This window comes from Wyeomyia smithii, chromosome 1 (genome assembly GCF_029784165.1).
Source record: "Wyeomyia smithii strain HCP4-BCI-WySm-NY-G18 chromosome 1, ASM2978416v1, whole genome shotgun sequence".
Taxonomy (NCBI): domain Eukaryota; kingdom Metazoa; phylum Arthropoda; class Insecta; order Diptera; family Culicidae; genus Wyeomyia; species Wyeomyia smithii.
In genome coordinates this window covers 32577139-32598913 of record NC_073694.1, presented here as the reverse complement: position 1 = coordinate 32598913, position 21775 = coordinate 32577139, and the positions used below count along the sequence as shown (strand labels likewise).

Sequence of the window (21775 nt, the reverse complement as noted above, 5' to 3'; positions counted from 1 at the left end):
AAAGGGTTTCATACAAATGTAACAAATATTTCTGCACATCTCGAGAACTAACCAAGTAGGGGAAGGGGTTATAAAATGGAAACCCTATGCTATTTCTCCATCTTCTCTACAATTAAACACTAAAACCATGAGTCGATCGTGCACATCAACTGAGCAACTAATGGTTTCTGCAAAAAATAGGTAGAGATACTCTAATATAGTATTTTTCGAAGTTTTCTTGAGCTTTTTCAAAAACAGGTTTTTGGGGGTAAAATGGACACGTGTGGGTAAAATGAACATAGAGTGGTGGTAATATGACCATTTTGGACAAGGACGTTAATTATCGCTTTATTGATAGCAAAATGTTGTTCGATTACACGTGACACAGTTATGTATTCACCTACGGTTCAATTTTCTCCGTTTGTCATAGAATTAATAACAATATATGACCTTATCCGCAAGAGACTGGGAAATGGTGGAAGTTTGTTTTATGGACATGCCGCATTCAACGGCACGATTAGCCGCTGCCATCTGTTTATCGGTCCGGGTTTCATTTTGCGTTTTCCGATACAAACACAAAGCATCTACAATTTTAAAGGGAAATTTGCACAATTTTTCTACAAATACTATGGGCTGTCCATTTTACCCGCACAGTACGTATTTTTGAAAATACTCAAAAATATTGAAAAAATCATTCAAACAATTACTAACCTTTGATGATTTCTGGTGGTTAGGAGTCTGAGTACAGATATATGCACAAAAGTCTTTACGAAAAACTGTTTTACATCGAAAAAAGGTTATTTCTTGTGAGCCAAAAATAACATCACTACCACAAATGTGTACGCGTATTTCGTTTCTGTTTATTATTTTCGTAGTTTGGCTGTTTCATGTCGCATAGTTTGTCTTGAATAGCTTGTCGTGCATCTAAGATAAGGTGCCAATGGAGTTTGTACATCTTTTCAACGTAATAGTCGAGATTTAAGCAGGTGTCCATTTTGCCACTCCTGTTTATTTTACCCACAATTCCCATAAATGGAACCAAGTTTAATATGTTGAGGTTTTTTGAGAGCAAGCAAAATTTTCAAGGTGGTTCGACACTCCTCCCTCTTCTGGAAGAGAGGGCTCATACAAATGAAACCTCAATTTATTCACAACTCAAGAACTAATCGAGTAAATGAAACCAATAAATTTCTATGGTGGTTTGACACTCCTCCGTACTTTGAAAGGGGAAGTAGGTCTCCCATGCAAATTGAACAGATATTTCAACCAGGTTTTCCGGAAAACAGCCTAAAAGGGTCAGGTCGATGCACACGAGCTAAAACTGAACCCCAGTCGCCTTTTTTTAAATTAAGGATGGAAACTTCCGGTTTCTAATTTGGGTATTTTCGGAACCAGAATGACACCCAGAGATCAGAAAATGTCTCAAAAATCCATTTTGGAATCCAAGATTGCAACTTCCGGTTTCTAGAAAAGCCGAAAATGGCCGATTTTCACCCAATATGATTATATCGGGAACCAGAATGATACACAGGAGTCAAAATCGACCACAGACACCAGATTGAATTCTAAGATGGCAATTTCCGGTTTCTGTAAAACAGCCGAAAATGACCGAATAACATCCAATATGGGTGTTTTTTGAACCAGAATGGCGCAGTAGCCAGGAATTGTTGCTGAGTGACGCTTTTTGTTTATCATAAAACGCGTGACATTTTTTCAAATCGACATTCTGATGCGAAATGATTGTTGCAAATTCGAAACACATAGTCACGTTAATAGGATCTCATGCGATCATATAACATCGTGTTCGACCTCGCATTCGTTATGTCTTGTGGCAGTATGCCTCGTATCCATTATGCCTCACATCCATTATGCCTAGCGTCCATACGCCTAGTGTCTCGGTCCCCTGCAAAACAGCCTAAAGTGACCAAATATCTCCAATATGAGTATCTCCGGAACCAGAATGATGCTAAAAATTGACCTCAGACACCATTTTGTATGGTAATATGGCAACTTCTGGGAAACAGCCAAAAATGACTAAATACTGCTCAATATGGACATTTCCGTAATTGAGACCCTGGACACCATTTTGAATTCAAAGATGACCGCAACCAAAATAACTGAAAACCACCCCATATGGGTATTTCCGGAATTGATTGATGCCAGAAATACAGCTGAAATTGACCGAATACAACTAATATGGATATTTTCAGAATAAAGGTGATTTACAGAAGCCAAAAGTTGGGGATGTTGTCATTCCGATAAAACCAATCATTTCAAACGATTTGTCTTTTGACTTTCATTATATCCTATGGCCGATTCGTCGCGCATTTGCTGACTGTAAACAAACCGCAAGGAATCAATGAATTTGGAATGTTTAAAATTATTCAGTTAAACACAAAAATGGGCGGGACGAAGTTTGTCGGGTCAGCTAGTAGATTATAAATTAGTTCAGAACGTTAACAAAAAATCAATTTTCATCTATAAGCAGAGAAAATTTTATTAAATTTAAAATGAAAATCACAAAGCAAAATTTGGGCTAGAACAAATAATTTATAACTCAAAGCTGAGCAACGAAGAAGTGTTTCCACATGCACACCTAATAGCAACGCTGCTCTTTCTATCATTTGAAGTGTAAATCATCTGTGGCTGAAGCGTAATTAAGCAATCAAAGCTTTCTCTCGCAATCAAAACACCTTTTGGTGTCCCCGTCACCACCCCGGCGCCGCCGCCCATAATTGGTTGCTCTAGCCAGGCGATTTAAATCTATTACTGTTAAGTAGCATGCTTTCGAAATTCGAAATTGTTTCATTTGAAAATAGCTGCCAGTTGCAAATAATGTCTACCGATTGCGGATTGGTTATACAACACCAGGCTGCAGGAGAGGTTTCGTTCGACTGTGTTGTTACTCTAGAGACACTGTTTAGGGTAATAAATTACCACCGCGCGGCTCGAGCTCGGCTCGGTTAGAAACCTTCGGGGAGAGGCTTGAAAAATATTATGGTTTCGCCAGTTAGCAGTGTTCTTGGGTTGCTCGTCTTGGGTTTATTTTCATCACACTGGTTTGTTTGCACATTTCACACTCCTCTGGTTTGTTTGTCTTCACTGAGATGGTTATGTTGCATTCAAAGAGCTGTAGTTAACACAGTACGGACTGAATTCAGTAATTGTTCAATCAGGTTTGAAACTAATATATCAATCGATAAATTTTAATGAGAGTTTTGTCGAGTTATTGTGATAGCAGAGCCTGGGTAGGAGTGTAACCGTACGCGAATGCTACGGAACGGAACTTGTTTTAGTAGTCCCAGTTTCCGATTCCCTGTGGCTCATTTTGTATTGTTTTTCCGCCTTCGCCTCATCACCCCTAACAACGTACCCAGTTTGTGTTCCTGGTTGTGGCAACCGGGAAAGGATGAAAATAATAATCACCGGAACACAATTATGCAATTTTGAAAATAACTCTGCAAGCTCCTGGGACACGCCACACAGCATCCTCTTTACGTCGGTCGGTCTTTTTACGCTTTGTCGGAGCGCCCGTACCGGTTGTTGATTTGTTTCCCGTGGCGAGCAACGATAATGGAGCTATCCGATGTATAGGTAGAGTGTGATTGCCAATGTCGGTGCCTTGCTTCCATTCCCTAACCTCAATCCTAAAATATAGAATCCTACCCTACACCCTACTCTGTGTCTCCCTGACTAAGAGCGGGAGTGTGAGAAAAGTTTGCTTTCCAATTCCCGCTACTGATGAAGTTTGGTTTGGCTTCTGTTGACAAAGCGGGACAATCCTTGCGGCTAAACTTCGTCCACGCAGAGCGAACGTGGGCATTATTTGCGTCTGAACTTCGTTGCACAATGCGTGGGCGACGGCGAGATTGCCTGTTCGAGCGACTGGAGCAGAGTTGAAAGACGAGGAGCAAAAGTTTAATGAATCTGCCAATTACAGACCGCAATGAGTGAGGTAATTATTGTACTGCGAACAGCAGTGACAATTGCAGCCCAGGAGATGGTTTCAATTTTCTAGCTCATCGTTTGCCTGGCGCTGAGGTCAACTGTTTCGGGTTAGCAAGTATGACACGATCCTGTGGCATGCAGTTTTATCGGATGGCAAAAGTGACTGGCAGCAGAGCTGCTGCTGATAGGTTAATGTTTGACTGTTTAGCATACTCGTACACGGAAAACAGCAAAACGAAACTCAATTATGTTGGTTTGAATCAGCTACAAGCTCTAATTTCCCTCAAATGTAACTTTCTGAGAAATAATTGGAAAATAAATATCTCTGATTCAAAATGCACTAGCTAAATTATAATTATAAATTCAGTAAGCTGAGAACTCTCGATGAGTGCCCACTAGGAATTCAGAGGATTTTAGATCAGGAATCCACCGTAACGGAGCTCTAGTCAGTATTGGGAAAATATTCTACACTATTAAAATATGCGTTTAAGGAAAAAAAATCCATTCCATTAATTAATGTGCAGAAACGGTTTCCTCGGTTACCCGCCGGCTCGCGAAAACAAACCTTCGAAATAATCATTATAAAGCGCTGAAAATGAGGAGGTAGGAAAACTGGACGGGAAAAGAGAATAAAACCTTCGGGTCAGAAGAGTCTCGTTTCCGGCGTGTTTCATTTGCATAACTAATCCCCTTCATTACACGAAAGCTTTTCGTTCATTAGAGAATTTATGGAATAAACCATTGGAGTATTTTCACGCTTGGTAAGAGTAACCATCGCATCCCACCTTTTGGCCGGGGGAGCCGCTTCCGACTTCGTAGGCGGTATCTCGGTTTTCTGGGGGCAAAAAAAAAGAATGAAAACACTCGGTAAATCCACTCCCGTTAGCTCGAAATGCACCGCTTTTATCGTTCGATTATGACGGCTTAACTGTTTTAGTGAGACTTTATTTAGCCGCTTACGAAGTCAAGAAAAAACAAGATTAGGAAATTCAAAAGTATCAAAGTTTGAATATCAGCGGGGGGGGGGGGGGCTAGTGTAGTTGGTAACGTCTCCGCCCACCATGCTAATGGCCTAGGTTCGAATATCAACGCTGACCTAGGTGTCGATGGTTGTGGGGTGGCGTGATCCACTCACAATCAACACAACTGGTGTAGCGCCGGTCCGTTAATAAACTGGTCGTAAGTTAAAGTCCTGGGTGGAGTCGCTTCCCCGGGTGTCGGTGATTAGCACAAGAACAGTGCACAGCGGTCCAATAAGGCAAAAAGTGGAACTTAATTCCATAGCGCCTTTCACCTGCATCCTAGCTTAATAGTGTCTTCGGAGCGATTATTTGTATGAATGACTCGCATAATCGCGAATTGTCAAAAAATATGAAAAGTTTATTGAGCAAAATCATTTCAAATCGCCTGGAAATACGCGAAAATTTAATCGACCATTTTTGATTTGAATGAAACTTAGATAACTGGGCATTTTTCACAGGTGGAGAGATTTTTTACACCCATGAGTTACATTCTGAAAGGGCGTATGCCTTTTGGCATAGGTTTTATTCGAAGCATTGTAGCCCAGAAACCGTTGGTTGTATAGAAAAACCGTCTGAGAATGAGTTGTTGGAAATTAAAAATGCACCATAAAGAAAATATATACTGTACAAAAAAAAATTTCTGACCAAGAAATATTAAAAATAAACATTAAATTTCAATTTAGAAAAAAAAAATTGATTTTTTTTTATTTTTTTTAAAGAAACTTGACGTTAATACGCAACTTTTAAAAAAAAGTCCAGGATGGAGAAATGAAAAATATTTTTTTATGGTAGATTAATTTTTTTATGAAAATTCTAATTCAAACATTTTTCAAAATATTTGTATTCTGAAGATTTTAAAAGATGCAGAGAGTCATTTTGAATCAAAAAGCTCTTGATAATAAACATTCTAAAGGCATTGGTTTTCGAGTTATTTCTAATTTAAGCTCGAAAAATTATAATTATTTAGGAAAATACACATGTTTTTAATTTGTCCATGGTTCTCCAGCAAAAACCATACGTTCATTGGAATGCTTGATCAAAAATATACAATTCAATCTCTGACAACAAAACGATTGGGCGAACGGTTCTCAAGAAAAGAGTTAAATGTTCTAAGTGATATAAATATATATAAGAATCAAATATTTATTTTCGAGTTTTATTATCTTAGGAACATATTTTTTATGACATAGTAACTATGTCTTTATGTCCTTACAGAACTAGTTCCACCTTATATTTTATATACATCATAAGTAAATGATTCGTCATCTTTTGAAAACAGCTTCGTTTGTATCTTATTTTCTGAAATCGGAACAAAAGAGTAATACTTTTGTGTGGCAGCTATTATCATAGATTGTTTGAAAATATTGCTCCATTCTGTTACTCCTTGTTCATATTCTTCATATTATACCCAACTAAATGACATTTTTGATGAATTTTTATTACAATCATACAATTCTTTTGCGCTTGTAATGGGATGTTCATGTTCTTCAGCTAAACTTGCATTTCCTGCCATTCGTTCTAATATGCCACCAATTGCATCGCATGGGCCTTTAACATGAGAAGTCGCAAAAAAATGCCACTCTGCATCGACGTTATATTTTGTTTTGAACTTGCAAAGTTTTTTCTATTTTTATATTGTGAGGCAACTCCATCAGACATTAATATCGCTTTTTTCAACTCTATTGTTGTTTTCAAAAAAACTCATTAATTTGGCAATGAACACCTGAACCTGAATGGTGGCTTGACTATCATTCCAATAACTACACGAATCACAAATTGATAAAGACGTATTAAAATGAGCTTGACTGTTCAATATTTTTAATTTTGCAATAACGTTTTCGTTTAATTTGCGTAAGCTTGATGAGCACCGATAATCAGGAAAAGGTTTACAACATTTGGGTTTGGTGTATTCCATTTTCACTTTATTCATCTTCACAAAATGCCAACTGTTACTAACACATCTGGAGTAGTGCAATCGTATTTATATACGAAAACAGATATTATAGGTAACCCAGTAGTGATTGGTTGCGTACTTTACAAACAGTTATTATTAGTAAACAAGTAGGTAGTGTTGCACGACAAACATATTTTCTTATAAAACATTCGGCAAGGGAGAACGTGTAGGTAGGCTAAGGTTTAGCGCTTGAGTTATTTATCCAATCGTTTTGTTGTCAAAGAATGAATTGTATATTTTTGATCAAGCATTCCCATGAACGTATGGTTTTTTCTAGAGAACCATGGACAAATTTAAAAAAACGTGTATTTTTCGAAATATTAATAATTTATTGAGCTTAAATTTAAAATAACTCGAAAACCTATGCCTTTAGAATGTTGACTATCCAGAGCTTTTTGATTCAAAATGACTCTCTGCATCTTTTAAAATCATCAGAATACAAATATTTTGAAAAATGTTTGAATTAGAATTTTCATAAAAAAATTAATCTACCATAAAAAAATTATTTTTCATTTCTCCATCCTGGACTTTTTTTTTAAAGTTGCGTATTAACGTCAAGTTTCTTGAAAAAAAAAAATAAAAAAGATTCAATTTTTTTTTAAATTGAAATTTAATGTTTATTTTTAATTTTTTTTTATCAAAAAAAATTTTTGTTGTACAGTGTATATTTTTTTCTATGGTGCATTTCTAATTCCCTACAACTCATTCTCAGACAGTTTTTCTATACAACCAACGGTTTCTGGGCTACAATGCTTCGAATAAAACCTATGCCAAAAGGCATACGCCCTTTTAGAATGTAACTCAAGGGTGTAAAAAATCTCTCCATCTGTGAAAAATGCTCAGTATGCTACGTCAAACACGTGTGCAAAGTTTCATTCAAATAAAAAATGCTCGATATTCGACCATAGGTCATTTCGTGCGATCTTGCTCTATTATACTAAAAAAAATATACTTTTTGTGTTAAGAGACAGAAGAATAGTTTATTCGGCAAAGTTGTAGAAAATTCAAACATATGAAACTTTGTTGAACAAATGAAAATCCTATCTTTTTTCGGTACAAAGTTATAAAGTTTATTACATGGATCTTATTTAAAAGTAATTTTTTTGTACTTAACTTGTGTTAGTTGCATTTTACACGAAAGTGTAGTTCGGAAGAATTGCTAGAGCACACAAAACACTCATTTTTGCCAAAGACTATACATCTTCAGGACTGTTCGTTACAAAGTTATATCATCAGCTTATTTTTGGATGACTTCAAGAACGTTTAGGTTAATAAGGGGCAAGTGGAATCATGATATCAATACTTTTCCTTGAAATTAAGCTGAAGTACTATAAACTCTTTCAGGTTCCCATATCCATACCCATATTAGAGTACGGCGAGCATATATTACAGTAGGTTTTCATATATATAAAATACTAACTTATCTATGTTAAGAATGGTTTATTCGGCAATGTTTTAGAACGTGCAAACATGAAATTTTGCTGAACAAACAAAATTCCTATCTTCAGGGGTACAGAGTTACAGAGTATTTTCCATAAAAGTTACTTAAAATTTAATTTTTTGCACTTAACTGTTGTTAGTTGCATTTTACAAGGAAACGTTGTTTTAAAGAATCATTTGGATATACAAAACACACGTTTTTGTTGAAGACTACACATCTCCAGGACTTTTCCTTACAAAGTTGTAGCACATTTTTGCATATTTTTTCGATAACTTTAACAACGTATAGAATAAAGATTAGGTGGATTGCGACGGATTGAACTTATAGCAGTTTTGAGCACTCAATGCAAACTTCGAGAAAAAGTATTGACATCATGATTCCACTTGCCCTTTTTACTTTATAGCAAGAAATAAATAAATAGTAGCAATTTAGACATATCTAAACACCATCAGTGAAAATTACGACAAATCTCAAGCTCCACGAGAGTTTTTTTTATCACAAATTCGAAAAAGTGGTAGAGTGAGCAAAGTCACCCCAGTTTACGGTACCAATATTATCAAAGCGCAACTATTTCAATATTCAAACTTAAGGACTTTCAATGTATTAAGGGGTTATATCTACCAAATGCTCAAAAAAACAAGGCTTTTTCCATGAATTTTTTTACAGGACATTTGAAATGTAAGGTATATAAATAATATATCATTGAATGGAGCAACTCTTGCAAAATAGAAAAAATATTGTTATTGCTATTTTTGGCTACAAAATGGCGGCTGTGCAGCGATTGCCGTGAACCGCTTTTTTTAAAAGTTGTTCCGCGGCGAGCAGTAGAAGTCGTGCCCAACTCCACCTATAACCGAAACAAAAATTTTCTCATTATCTACATAAGTGTCGCTAGTGAAGTACCGTGCTGGATCGAAATCCGTACATCTAAGCACATGATAATCTTCGACGGTCAATATAAAATCAAGAAATCACATATTGCTTTAAACTGACATGTTTAGTTATAGGTCTACTTATATTTTATCACTATTTTCCAGCAAAATGATTAAAATCACTCCGAAACTCGAAAAAATCATGTTTAAATAGAACATGTTTTGAATCGAAATCCGTACACAGTTTTTTGTCTGAATCAAAACCCGTACACTTTTGAATCGAAATCCGCACACACGCTATATAGACTGGATCAAAGTCCATACAACAATAAATCAAACTCCGTATAGATGAAGAAGTACAAAGATGTTCATTACATCTTTTATTTATAATCTATCTTCAAATTACCGAATAAGTATATTTTGAGGATCAACTGGCTCCTAAAGTTTCACACGGTTTCTAATTTTTTATATCAGCTGAATTAGTGCAATTTTCGTAGCGTTTCGTAGTAACCGGCAAGCCGGAACCTCTCGAAGCTTCCCGGTACGACTTTCCCTTGCGCACCTCAGTCACAGCTCGTTTAAAATTGTTTGCCGTATATTTATACTTGTTTTCTTCCATTATATGCTGAAAACAAGAAGAAAGTTCAACAATATATGCATGATACACACGCTGTACGGATTTCGATTCAAGCAAATAACAAGAATCAAAATCCGTACGGCACAGTTTTTGTTGAATAAATACAACTTACACTATTTATTAGACAATATACAGCTCGAAAATGACAAAGACTTACCTTTTCCATCAATTTTAAAAAGATTCACAGAGTAAAACACTTATATCCCACTTGAAAATCGTTTTTATCTGAAGAACGCTTCCTTAGTAAATTCTCTAACGATACAACGAAATGACAACTGAAACCGATACACGATTGATTTTTCACTTTTAATATTTTTATTTCATGGCCTACTAGCGCATAGTTTAATTTAACAGGAGGCCAACAACGGATATGTACATGTAACTATCATATGAATTTTCACCTTTGTAATGCTTAAAACTGAAGAAACACATCAAGGTGTACGGATTCCGATACTGTACGGGTTTCGATCCAGCACGGTACACATGATTATATTTTTGGAATTTTTCTTCGCAAAATGGCAACGGTTTGAAAAAAAAAGTTCTGTTTCGACAAAAAAAATCAACTTTGATCGTTTATAACTTTAGTTGTTGTTAATCAATCGCTAAAATCGTGTGTACTTCACTAGATAATCTAATGCAGAAGCTACAGTTAAAATTTCAAGTCAATCGGATGTTAATTTTTTCAGTTCTACTGCTCGCCGATTTTGAAAACATGGTTTTGAGAAAAACGCTTTTAAAGTTTCAAATTGCTATAAATCTCAAGAATCGCAACAACAAAGCCCCTAATAATTTTTTTACCTTCAGTCAGCTATCCCTGCGCCGTAAAATTGTCCTTCCTGGGTTTTATTTTCCACTTCTTCCTTTTTGTCATCTGATGTATGGCTGCGCCTAGCCTTTTTCGCGATGTCGGACATGTGATGCTTAGCGACTTTGACACAGTTGGCGCCCGATCCCACGCAAAACTCAAACTTGCCACTCATATTTAAGTACTTTTAAATATGACTCACAGTTAAAAAGTATAGAAAAACTCAAATAAAAAATGTACACAACGAGAACGGCTGATCGACTAAACAAAGGGAAATAGGTAACTTCTGCTAGTTTACAAACTTTGAGTTTAGATCTGTACTTGGGCGATGTAGATTTTGATTCTTGTATAGTTTTAGCATGATTTAGGTCAATGAAAAAAAACGGCGAAATAAATTTTTTTGGTAGATATTACCCCTCAAGATAGAGATCGTGGTCAAGGTCGAGATCGAGGTCGAGGTCGAGGTAAAGGTTCAGGTCGAAGTCATGATTGAAGTCAAAGTCATAGTCGCATGGTTGTGGTCATGATCGCTGTCGGAATTGGGATCAGGGTGAGGATCAAGGTTGAGGTCAACATTGGTGTGACGTCACACCCCGCACAGAAATACCTAAATGTTCCGTCACGTAGGATTTTGTCATACGGTACATTTTAGTCCGGGAGAAAGTAAGCCTTCTGTTGAATGTAATGAAAACAGGTAGAGTGTAAACCGGGACGCGGCCTTCTGCCGTTGTCCACCAAAACAAGATCATTTGCAAAGAAAGCCTTCCGCGATGAATAGTCACTAAAGCCACCGTGGCATTGCATAACTCGGTAATAAACACCGGTGACCGGATCGAAGGGATAAAGCCTTTCGCTCTGAGTTACTATTTAGGCTTTTGTGTAAATAAAGTAAGTTTAATCTACCACTCAAGTACTTACTTTACTTTACTTTTAAGGTGACAGACCGATTATCGATCCAGTGCCGAATCCAGAATACGTCACCATGTCCCTCGGTCTTGCGCTGCTATCCTCCAATCGCCCCTAACACCTATTTCGCGTGCATCCTCGTCGACAGCACAAATCCAACAAGTTCGGGGTCTACCCCGAAGTCGACGACCTCTATCGGGATTCCTGCTAAATATAGCCTTCGCTTGACGCTCATCCGGCATTCTCGCTACATGCCCAGCCCACTGAAGCCTGCCGTGTTTTATCCGCTTGACTATATCCGCCGATTTGTATGCCTGGTACACTTCATGGTTCATGCGTCTGCGTCAAACACCATTTTCTAGTTTGCCGCCAAGGATTGAATGCAAAATCCTACACTCAAAAACACCTAGAGCTCGCCGATCAGCCTCTTTCAGCGTCCATGATTCATGGCCGTAGAGAGCCACCGGAAGAATCAATGTTTTATAGAGTGCAAGTTTAGTACGGATTTGCAGACTGCGGGACCTTAGCTGGCTACGTAATCCGTAAAAGGCCTGTTTGCGGTTGCTATCCGCCTCTTTATCTCACGGCTAACCTCGTTGTCACATGTCACTAATGTTCCCAGGTAAATGAATTCGTCGACTACTTTAAATGTTTCCCCATCTAGCACCACTGCAGCACCAACCTCCGACGGACTACCACGCACTCTGCCAGCCACCATGTATTTTGTTTCGGCAGAGTTTATGACAAGCCCTAATCTCGCAGCTTCCCTCCTGAGAGATCCGAAGGCCTCTTCCACAGCTTTACGGTTGATACCAATGATGTCGATATCGTCCGCAAAACCGAGAAGCATGTGCGACTTCGTAATGATGGTGCTGCTTCTCTGCCCACCAGCCCTCCGTATAGCACCTTCCAATGCGATGTTGAACAATAAGTTCGACAGTCCGTCACCCTGCTTCAAACCATCTAACGTCACGAACGAGTCCGATATCTCACCGGCTATCCTGACGCTTGATGTAGAACCTTCAAGGGTGGCACGTATCAGCCTAATCAGCAGCCTAATCTGCCATAACTCATTTCACTTGACTGAATCGAACGCTGCCCTGGAGTCTATGAACAGATGATGCGTCTGCAAGTTGAATTTTCGAAATTTATCGAGGATTTGTCGCAAGGTAAACATTTGGTCCGTCGTGGAGCGTCCCCCTCGAAAACCGCATTGGTACTCGCCAACAAAGGTCTCCTGCAACGGCCTCAGACTGTGGAACAGGATGCGGGAGAGAATTACCACTCAAGTCTTGAGTATTAATTCCGCGCCGACTGCGCGTACAGGATCCGAAAGTCCTGGTAGAGGTGGCACAGCCTTAACATCGGAATCTAGATTTATGCCGAGGAAGAGGTCGTAGTACACTTTATGGTTATGGTCAGGGCTAAGGGTATGATTGAGTTAAAGGTCGAGATTGTAGTTGAAGTCGAAGTTAGGGTCTAGGTCTAGATCAAGGTACAGATTGGAGTCAAAATCCAGGTCGAAGTCTATTTGGAGTAAATTATTTGGTCGAAGTCGAAGTCAAGGTCGAAGGCAAGGTCGTGGTCAAGGTCAGAGCCAAATTTCTGATTAGGGTTGAGGTTAAGATTAGGATTGAGATAAGGTCAAAGTTGAGATCTTAGTTAAACTCGAGGTCGAGATCAAGGTCGAAGTCAAGGTCAAAACCAAAATCAAGTAGCGAGGTTGTAATCTAGATCGAGATCGGAATTGAATTCGCGATCAATGTCAAAGCCGAGGTTGAGGTCAAGATCGGAAGCAATATCCGGACCGAGTTCAAAGTGGGAGTAAAATTTCTCGTTAAGGTCGAGGTTAAGATTTAGATTAAATAAAGGACAAAGATGAGACTGTAATTAAAATTGACATCAAGATCGGAGTCGAGTTCGAACTCGTGGTCAAGGTTCAGCTCGAGGTAGAGGTTCAGATCAATATCGGAGTCACGATCTTTGTAGGTCGAGGTCGGAGTAAGATATCTGGTTGTGGTCGGAATCAAGGTTAAGATTGAAGTCCGAGCCGAGTTTTCGCTTTTGGAAGCATCTAATAGTACAAGGAGACCTCCGCCAGTCGTTATAGTTATGAGGGAGCATATGCAGCGAAAAGGCTACGCTCAGTTCGAAAACTAGGTACCGGCTAAAATATAGTTATTGGATTTGTCCACAATATTTTGGCAACTGACCGTGGATGTAAGGCCTACGAGAAGCGTAAAGTTCACGGCGTGTCCAAATCCTTTAAAAAAAAGTGGCTCGATAGTGCGAAAACGATTCTTTCATGGTACTTACTTTACTTTTTTGGCTAACGGACCGTTCACCGGTCCAGGGCCGAACGAATTAGAGATGTCCATCTTCTTCTGTCTTGAGCAGCCGTTCTCCAGTCTCCCCGTACACCAGCAGATCGTGCATCTTCTTCCACCGCGCACATCCACCGCGTGCGAGGCCTACCACGGAGTCAACGGCCTCTTCCTGGTTCTCTACTGAAGATAGTTTTGGCGGCTCTCTCGTCAGGCATCCTGGCTACATGTCCAGCCCACTGCAGCCTGCCCCGCTGTATTACCTTCACTATATCAGCATGTTTGTACACCTGGTACAACTCGTGATTCATGCGTCTGCGCCACACTCCGTCTTCCAGTTTACCGCCAAGTATCGATCGCAGAATTATTTCATGGTACGAACTCATTATTTCTTATAAAAAGTTATTTGTTATGAAGCAGCCACACAATGCACGAAACGACCAAATAAGGACAGCAGCAATAGACAATATTTTCAACTTTAAACAGCTCAAAACATTTATTTAGAAAATCTGGGATGAAATACTCAAAGAATACTGAGTTACTGTACTAAGGTCAAATTCGGGGCCGAGGTCGAGCTCAAGATTAAAATAAATCGAGACTTCGTTCGAAGTAAAGATGACATCAAGTTCAACCTAGGTTTAAGTGTAGGTCAAGATCAAAATTTAATCGAGACGAGGGCTATACTAATTGTGACCCTGTTCGAGACTCAAGAAGTGCCATGATTTAGGTCGCAGCCTTGGGTAAAGCTACTGAGGCCCAAGGTTGAAATAAAAATTGAAGTTAGATTTTGATTTCCACTGCCGACTTATTATTGCTCATCCCTACCTACACACACTGCTGTGCAAGGGTTATTTAAATACTGAAAGGGATGTCTCATCACACACAGAAGAGTCAGCTGATGCTGATAACTCTTATAGACCTGTGTGGTTGAAGCCAAAGCCAGTCTGAGTCGTGCTTGCAAGTGCGACACAACAATGGAGGGGCTCCGTAGGGCTAAATTTTTCGAACTAAATTCCTATTTTTAACAACGGCTTTAACTCGTTAACACACAAGTTCATTAAGCAGACAGTATAGGCAGTAGGGAAAGCGAAAAATAAGCGAACTGGAAATATGATACAGATTTGGAAAAATATACTGCATCCCGACGGAACTTGAATCCGAAATCTCCCTTGTGTGAACTTGTGTTAACGAACTTGTGTGTTAACGGGTGAAAGCTGTTGTTAAAACGGACGGGACGGTCCCGTCGGGATGTGGTATATTTTTCCAAATCTGTATCATATTTCCAGTTCGCTTATTTTTCGCTTTCCCTACTGCATATACTGTCTGCTGAATGAACTTGTGTGTTAACGGGTAGAAGCCGTTGTAAAAAAATAGAAATTTAGTTCGAAAAATAGATTTTGAGAACAAAGTTAAAATCAAGGATGAAGTTGAGATTTAGTTGGTCTAGATTTAAATTTAAATCAAAGTTATTTCTAGAGAGATTATTAAAAATATATTTTTGGCAACAGGAAAAGCAATATTTTTTTCATAAACAATCCATGAAACGCACAATTTAGGAATACACCCTTTTCGAAGGAAATATGCCATGACGACCCTCACACTATTAGTGCTCTTCTTTCTTCCAATTCTTTTCAAACTAGAAAAGGAAACCACAACCAGGCTTCGAAATCGTCATGGCAGAACTGCTTTTCGCTGCGATAATCGTCTTCTTCTTTCCCTGATGCTACCAAGGCTCGCTGTCTTAATAAATTCTTTAACAAACATGTCAAACGAGCCACCATAACGTTTTTTCCTCAAACATATTTTAGCATTTTTTCTATAAATGAGAATTAGGCACATTGTTTGCGGATATTTTGGAAATTATTCATATCATTGATCTAGTAATTAAATTCGCAACATAAATAGAACCAAGTAGACTAAATGTGCATGTTATTTGTTTGAGGGGCGACGATTATTTTACATTTACGAGCGTAAGCCGACTGTCAGTATTGCACGCTAAGGAAGCGAAATCAATGAAAATGCTGACCGTTTACAAGCCTGACCACAACAGAATGAAACAAATGCGACACTGTCCTTTTTCTTTCAATCCAAACAAACAGAACGAAACGAGCGTCTTGTTTCGCACATCGTTGACGTCAGAAACAGCTTCGAATCGAACGAAAGAACCATCCTTCCTCATCATACTTTCCCCCACACCGATCAGAGCAGCGAACTTGAAGTACAAACCTCCGAAGGGCAATTTCTTTCTAGGAAAAAAATGGCAAAGAAAAAACTTTTCCGAGCGTGCTTTCGATTCACACACACACACACACTTTCCGAGGCTGTGCAAACAAGAACCCGAGCGCGAACGTGGATAAACTTAAAAGTTTCTATTACAGCTAGCAGAAGCTATTTATGTTTTGTAATTTTTGTCTGTCTTTTCCTAACCGAGTCGGATATTTTTTGCTCATCCAAAATGTCATCGACTCACCGTTCGACCCGGACCGAGAGGTGGCCATTAGCCTAGCTTCCTACTGAGTAGCTGCGAGCTGGAACAAATCAATATTTACAATATTTCGGCTCATCACGTTTTTTTCTGTTCCATTCCAATCCCTCTAGTAGGTAACTGTATTAAAACTTTTCTTTCTGCTGCACGTTCCTGTCGAAAGTTTTCTAGTGTAATTTTCACATATTAAGGAAAATGTGCTCCCAGGGTATGCAACATTGTGATAACTGAAACAACCAAATCTAAATTGTGCAGCAGCTCATTATAATTACAACTTTGAACATTTTTGAATCTGATGTTTTTTAACACTTAGAATGGGTGCTTTTTATCGCCTTTCACCTACTCTGTTTCCTGCGAATTAAGCTATTGTACAGCTACACGAGTTGTCTTGAATTTTTTTCGCGGAAAAAATGAGTGGAGAAACAGACCCGTCACACACACACCGCTGCACGCTCGGCTAATCCCTGCTCATTTCCTGTTTCCGCTCAGCTGATTATCATGTAAATAATTAACCCAAAAGGGTGAAAATCACGTATTTCATGAATATTCACGTTCACTTAAATAGATCTCGGCACAGTTGTAGCAATCACGCGCAGCGGAGGTCAAAAGTGTTGGGATTTATTTTCACAATTTTAAAAATATTTCTTTATTAACATTATTATGGTAATGTAAACAACAGAAAAAAAAAAATCTAAAAGTGCTTATTTTGCCATGCCAATTTCGAACACCCGTCGATCGCTGTCGGTTTCCTCCGCGATGAAACCGCACATTTTTTTTAACTACCGATAAAAGTCATCCGTGTAGACATGAACATTATGTGCCGATGTAAACTTTTTACCTCCCGGAACTGGATTAAATTAGCTGCTGTTTTGGAGAACCATTGGCGCTTTCCGCAGCCGGAGGACGAACGCGAGAGGGGGTGGTACTTCACAACACACGCGTACTTTTGTGTTGGTGTCGGTCTGGATAAGGTATGCTGATTCCGGGAATTTCGCGGGCTGCCTGGTACTGCTGCCATCATCCGCACGCAGAGCACACTAGAAGCCAAACGGAAAGGATGTGCGAGTGAAGAGGCCGAGTAAGTTGATGGTGAAAAGCAGCAGCGGTAGATAGGCTGAAAAGAGAAAGATTTGTAGCAATTATCATCCGGGGCGAAAAGTTTCGATCGTATATCACACGCGAATCAGGGCAAGTTTTACGATTGTTGACAACAACAGTTTTATACTATTGGTGGATGTTAATAGGAGCTAATCAGGGCGGAAAATCCCGGCGCTCTTTCCCAGCAGCATGATGGATGGTTGCGGAACTCGGTGGAATAATAATTAGGTTGCGTGATGTTGAGCTTTCACCCAGAAAACAGTAGCTTTATTATGGGTCGTGAATTAGTCCTCAGTCGCCACAAAATTTATTACGAATATTCAGAATCCAATTAGCGCGAAATCCGACCAATAAATTTAAACACATACTAACACTTATATTTTTTTGAAGTTAAAATATTTTGGAGTTTTGATTCTTTTCAATGTTCTGGTATTGAAATTGCCTTTTTCCATTTCTGTCTGATGGAGTATTAAATTAAGCCGAAAATGCTAGCCGCCGCCTACGTTCCCACCGAAATCCATTACCGTAAAACTTTTCCACTTGATCGACTGTAATGCGTCATACAAAAGCCGACTTTCGCTAAATGCCCTTCGCCTCGTATAGAATAACCAACAAAGAGAGCAGCATATGGAGGACTCTGTTAAAATATCATCATTTTTACAATTGTGCTTCCATCCTGCCAGTCGTCGTGGGGCAAGCAGTAAAACAAAACACAAAAAAAGCCCCTGAATCCCTCCACTGCAGCAGCAGCAGCAATCCAACCAAATTCGAACGCAGCACAGCTGCAGCAACACTCGGGAATTATTGTATCAATAATGAATAAAAATTTGATTTGATTTATAACTGGTATCAAATTTCATTCGCTTTATATCTTTTATGTTTCGCCCGTACTGCCGTAAGCCCGAATAAATCGAAGGATCAAGCGAAGTGGTGGCGGCACGGACAGGGGAGCACGGGCGGACGGGTTCAATTGGCGTTTTTCTCTGTTTGGGCGATAAAATTTAGTCATAAAAAGCAGTGAAAGCGCATTGCCAGCAAAACGCTTCCGAAGCTCGTCTTCGGCAAGTGCCTATTATTGTTTGGTCAGTGCGTTTTGCGTCAGTGTGTGGAGCTGGAAAATCTTTCGGAAACAGGGTCGGATTATCGTTGCTACTTTTACGAGGGGCTTAGAAGTTTAATGTTCGATTGTTAGGTTGGGAGCCTACTTTGCCAACTTGTCGCACCGATCAGATTTTCGGAAATCAATTTTCTTTTCCGCCGCACATTGTCAATCAAGCAGTATGCGAACAAGTTAGGCAATATGCTTATTACACATTTGATGCACACATAAAAATGATCGCTACTTTCAATTGAGAAGCTTTTATCTCGTATAATGAAAAGCGGTTGTGCCTGAGGTTGATGGTTATGCTGATGAAGCATATTATGATTTTTTTTGCATGGACTTGCTTTTATTGGAAACATTTGCTTGTTCAGGATGGAGCACGCTAAAGTACAATAAGAAGAAAACAAAGAGAAAAAAAATTCAAAGAAAGTGTTAAGAATAATAATAAAAATATTTCAGCGAATAAAACATCAAAAAAAAAAATAAAAAAATGGAAAACTCATACAACGAACTTGAAGAATTTCTTCAGAAAATTGAAAAAAATTAATTAGAAGATATCATAAAAAAGAAGACAAGAAGACAAGTAAATAGAAAATTTAGAGTACCGATATATGGAAAGAAAGATAAATTTGAAAAACAATATCAACGATAGTTAAAAATATGAGAAAATTTCGCTTTAATTTTTATTTTCATTCTTTTATGCTACTCCCTTTTATGTTTGTTGAATTTCTTGTATTTTCGCTAGACTTTTCCATCTAGGTATGTTAGATGCCGAAGTCTGCTGCCTGGGATAAAATATCATAATGGCACCTGCGAGCCTCATGAGGTGCGTTTCTTGATCGTTTGCAGTGCGTAGTTAAACTCAAGGAAAAACAAGTTGATTTAGACAAATTAATTTAAACTGATATGTTTTCAAGTGAAATTGAATGAATCTAAGGTTTCTAATACAGCCAACATGCAACGCTTTCTGCAGTAAATGTTTTCTTTTTGTAGTTCATAGGCACGAAAATCATTCTCCATGTCCATTCGATGCTCCCGGTGGTTTCGTTCTTCTTCCACTTTTCTCTCACAACACGCTCATTTTGTGTCTATAATAGGGGCATTGAAAACTGTCTCTATTGTGAGGGTACACATCTTGAAATTCTCGGCATCTCCCGCAGGACAAGAGGTCTTTAAAGAAGCGTTCAGGATGCACTAATCTTATCGAGCTCCAATGACGCACACTCAGTCAATGCATCTGATTCTAACGATCAAGTTCTTTTACCGAACCTGGGAAATCTAGGAAAAAAATCTTTCTTCTCCTCGACTTTTCAGGAAGGGATCGTCTGGGCCGTACGTTGTGTTTGTCCGACTCAAGCATTAAACTGTATACCAATTTTACTGGATATGGCAAAGCATTTTTCAGCAGTAGAAAGTGTTGAAACTCCGCCCAAGTGAATCATGTGTTACTGCTGCAGCCCTGGAGCGTTACGATACGACCCCACGCGCGTGTCGTAGAAATCGAAGGTCTGACATTTGAGGATCTGCTGAATTTTGGCGTTGGTTGGGCTCAGGCTGCTTTTTTTCTCATATCATTTTTTTGACACGGCACAAATACAATTTAATGTTTAACGGCGCCGAAGCCAGTGGACCCATCGAGAAGCGATCTGTCAGTGTAGAACATTTTATCTCTATATTTATTGGAAAAAATTTTGGGGATCTGCTGCACGCGTAAATGATCCGGGATTATACGAGTTTCTTCTATCATGGATGTATCAGAAATCACAGTAGAATCAGAAGTATTTGATAAGTTGACAGGATTTGGAATAATCGAAGAAGGGGTAATATCCTGGGACATGTGATTGAAATACAATGTCATTTAATGGGTTTAAGAATTGAGTTCGATTAACCTTTCAAAATTTTTAATCACAGGATGGTTCAAGACCTCACATTTGATAAGAATACGAGAAGGCAGGCTCCAGAAGCGGTTTTTCAATGGTAGTACTCCAGCTAAGACCTCCAAACTCATCGTATTGGTCGATTGCATGCAACCCAAGGCGATACGCAAACAACGATATAGTATTCGCTCCAGTTTGATCAAATGTGTGTTTGCTGCGGAGCGGAAGCAGAAATAGTTAATATCGTTGTTTGGTGAAGTCCTATAAGGTCCCCTGGGTGGACTCCCCACCATAATCCGGTTATCGTACTGTAGAGGTTGGACCCCTACCAGGACTTTCGGAAAAATCCTGTACGTGCCTTCGGCACGTAATTAATACTCAAGACTTAAGCAGACAATTAGCATTCTTTATTTTTATAAAAGTTTAAATACTGACCTACGGGTAACTCAGAGTGAAAGGCTTTTTTCCACTTCGCCCTGGTCACCACATACCTAGCTGTGTTACTCTAACCTATGCTATTCCTCAGCCTGTCTCTTTTTTATGCTTAACTATTAGTACAAATAATTACCTCTGCTCCCCACTTGAGGAGCTTCCAAGAGAGCACGTTCTGTTACGTGCTCTGGTTACTGACATCGACATTCTTTGAGAGCGCTAGCGGGCGCTGTTGAGTACCGGTATTTGCCAAGGTTTGTTTATACCGAATTATGCAACACCTCGGTGGCTCTACTGGTCATTCTATCGCGCAAGGCAAAGTGCTCCGCTAACATTTGAATAGCGGAACCGTTCGCGATCTTTCTTCAAGATCTTTCCTGCCTTGTTTACAAATGATCTTGTTTTAGTGAACGACGGCAGAAGGCCGTGTTCCGGTTTACATTCTATCTGTTATCATATAATTTAGCAGAAGGCTTACTTTTTTTCGAACTAGGCTAAAATGTACCGTCTAACTAATGCAACGTGACGGGACATTGGGTTCTGTGCCGGGTGTGACGTCACAGTACGAAGAAAATTCACTCTTTGTTGACATTTTTGGCTTTCTCCTAGAAAAGTAATCACTGCAAAAACTAACGGTATAATAGTACTCAAAAGGACCGAATGTCGTATATCACTCGACTCAGTTCGACGAGCTGAGCATTTTCTGTAAGTGTATGCGTGTGTATGTGTATGTGTGTGTATGTGTGTGTGTTTGTAATACTCTCCCAATCTCACTCGAGTTTCTCAGAGATGGCTGGACTGATTTTAATAAAATCAATCGCAATTGAAAGGTCTAGTTGCCCCATAAGACCCTGTTGAATTTTATTGTAATCGGATTTTTGGTTTAGGGGTTA

The 21775-nt window shown here is 39.0% G+C and overlaps 1 protein-coding gene across 1 annotated transcript in view; it reads right to left on the bottom strand.

The window, feature by feature from the left end:
• Positions 1-16990: 16990 nt before the first annotated feature.
• The window catches only part of LOC129717131 (uncharacterized), a 150188-nt gene continuing 145403 nt past the window's right edge, over positions 16991-21775 (bottom strand). The window contains exon 5 of the mRNA XM_055666976.1: positions 16991-17487. Coding sequence (XP_055522951.1) covers positions 17411-17487 — 77 coding nt within the window. The 3' untranslated portion in view covers positions 16991-17410. The remainder of the gene's footprint in view (positions 17488-21775) is intronic.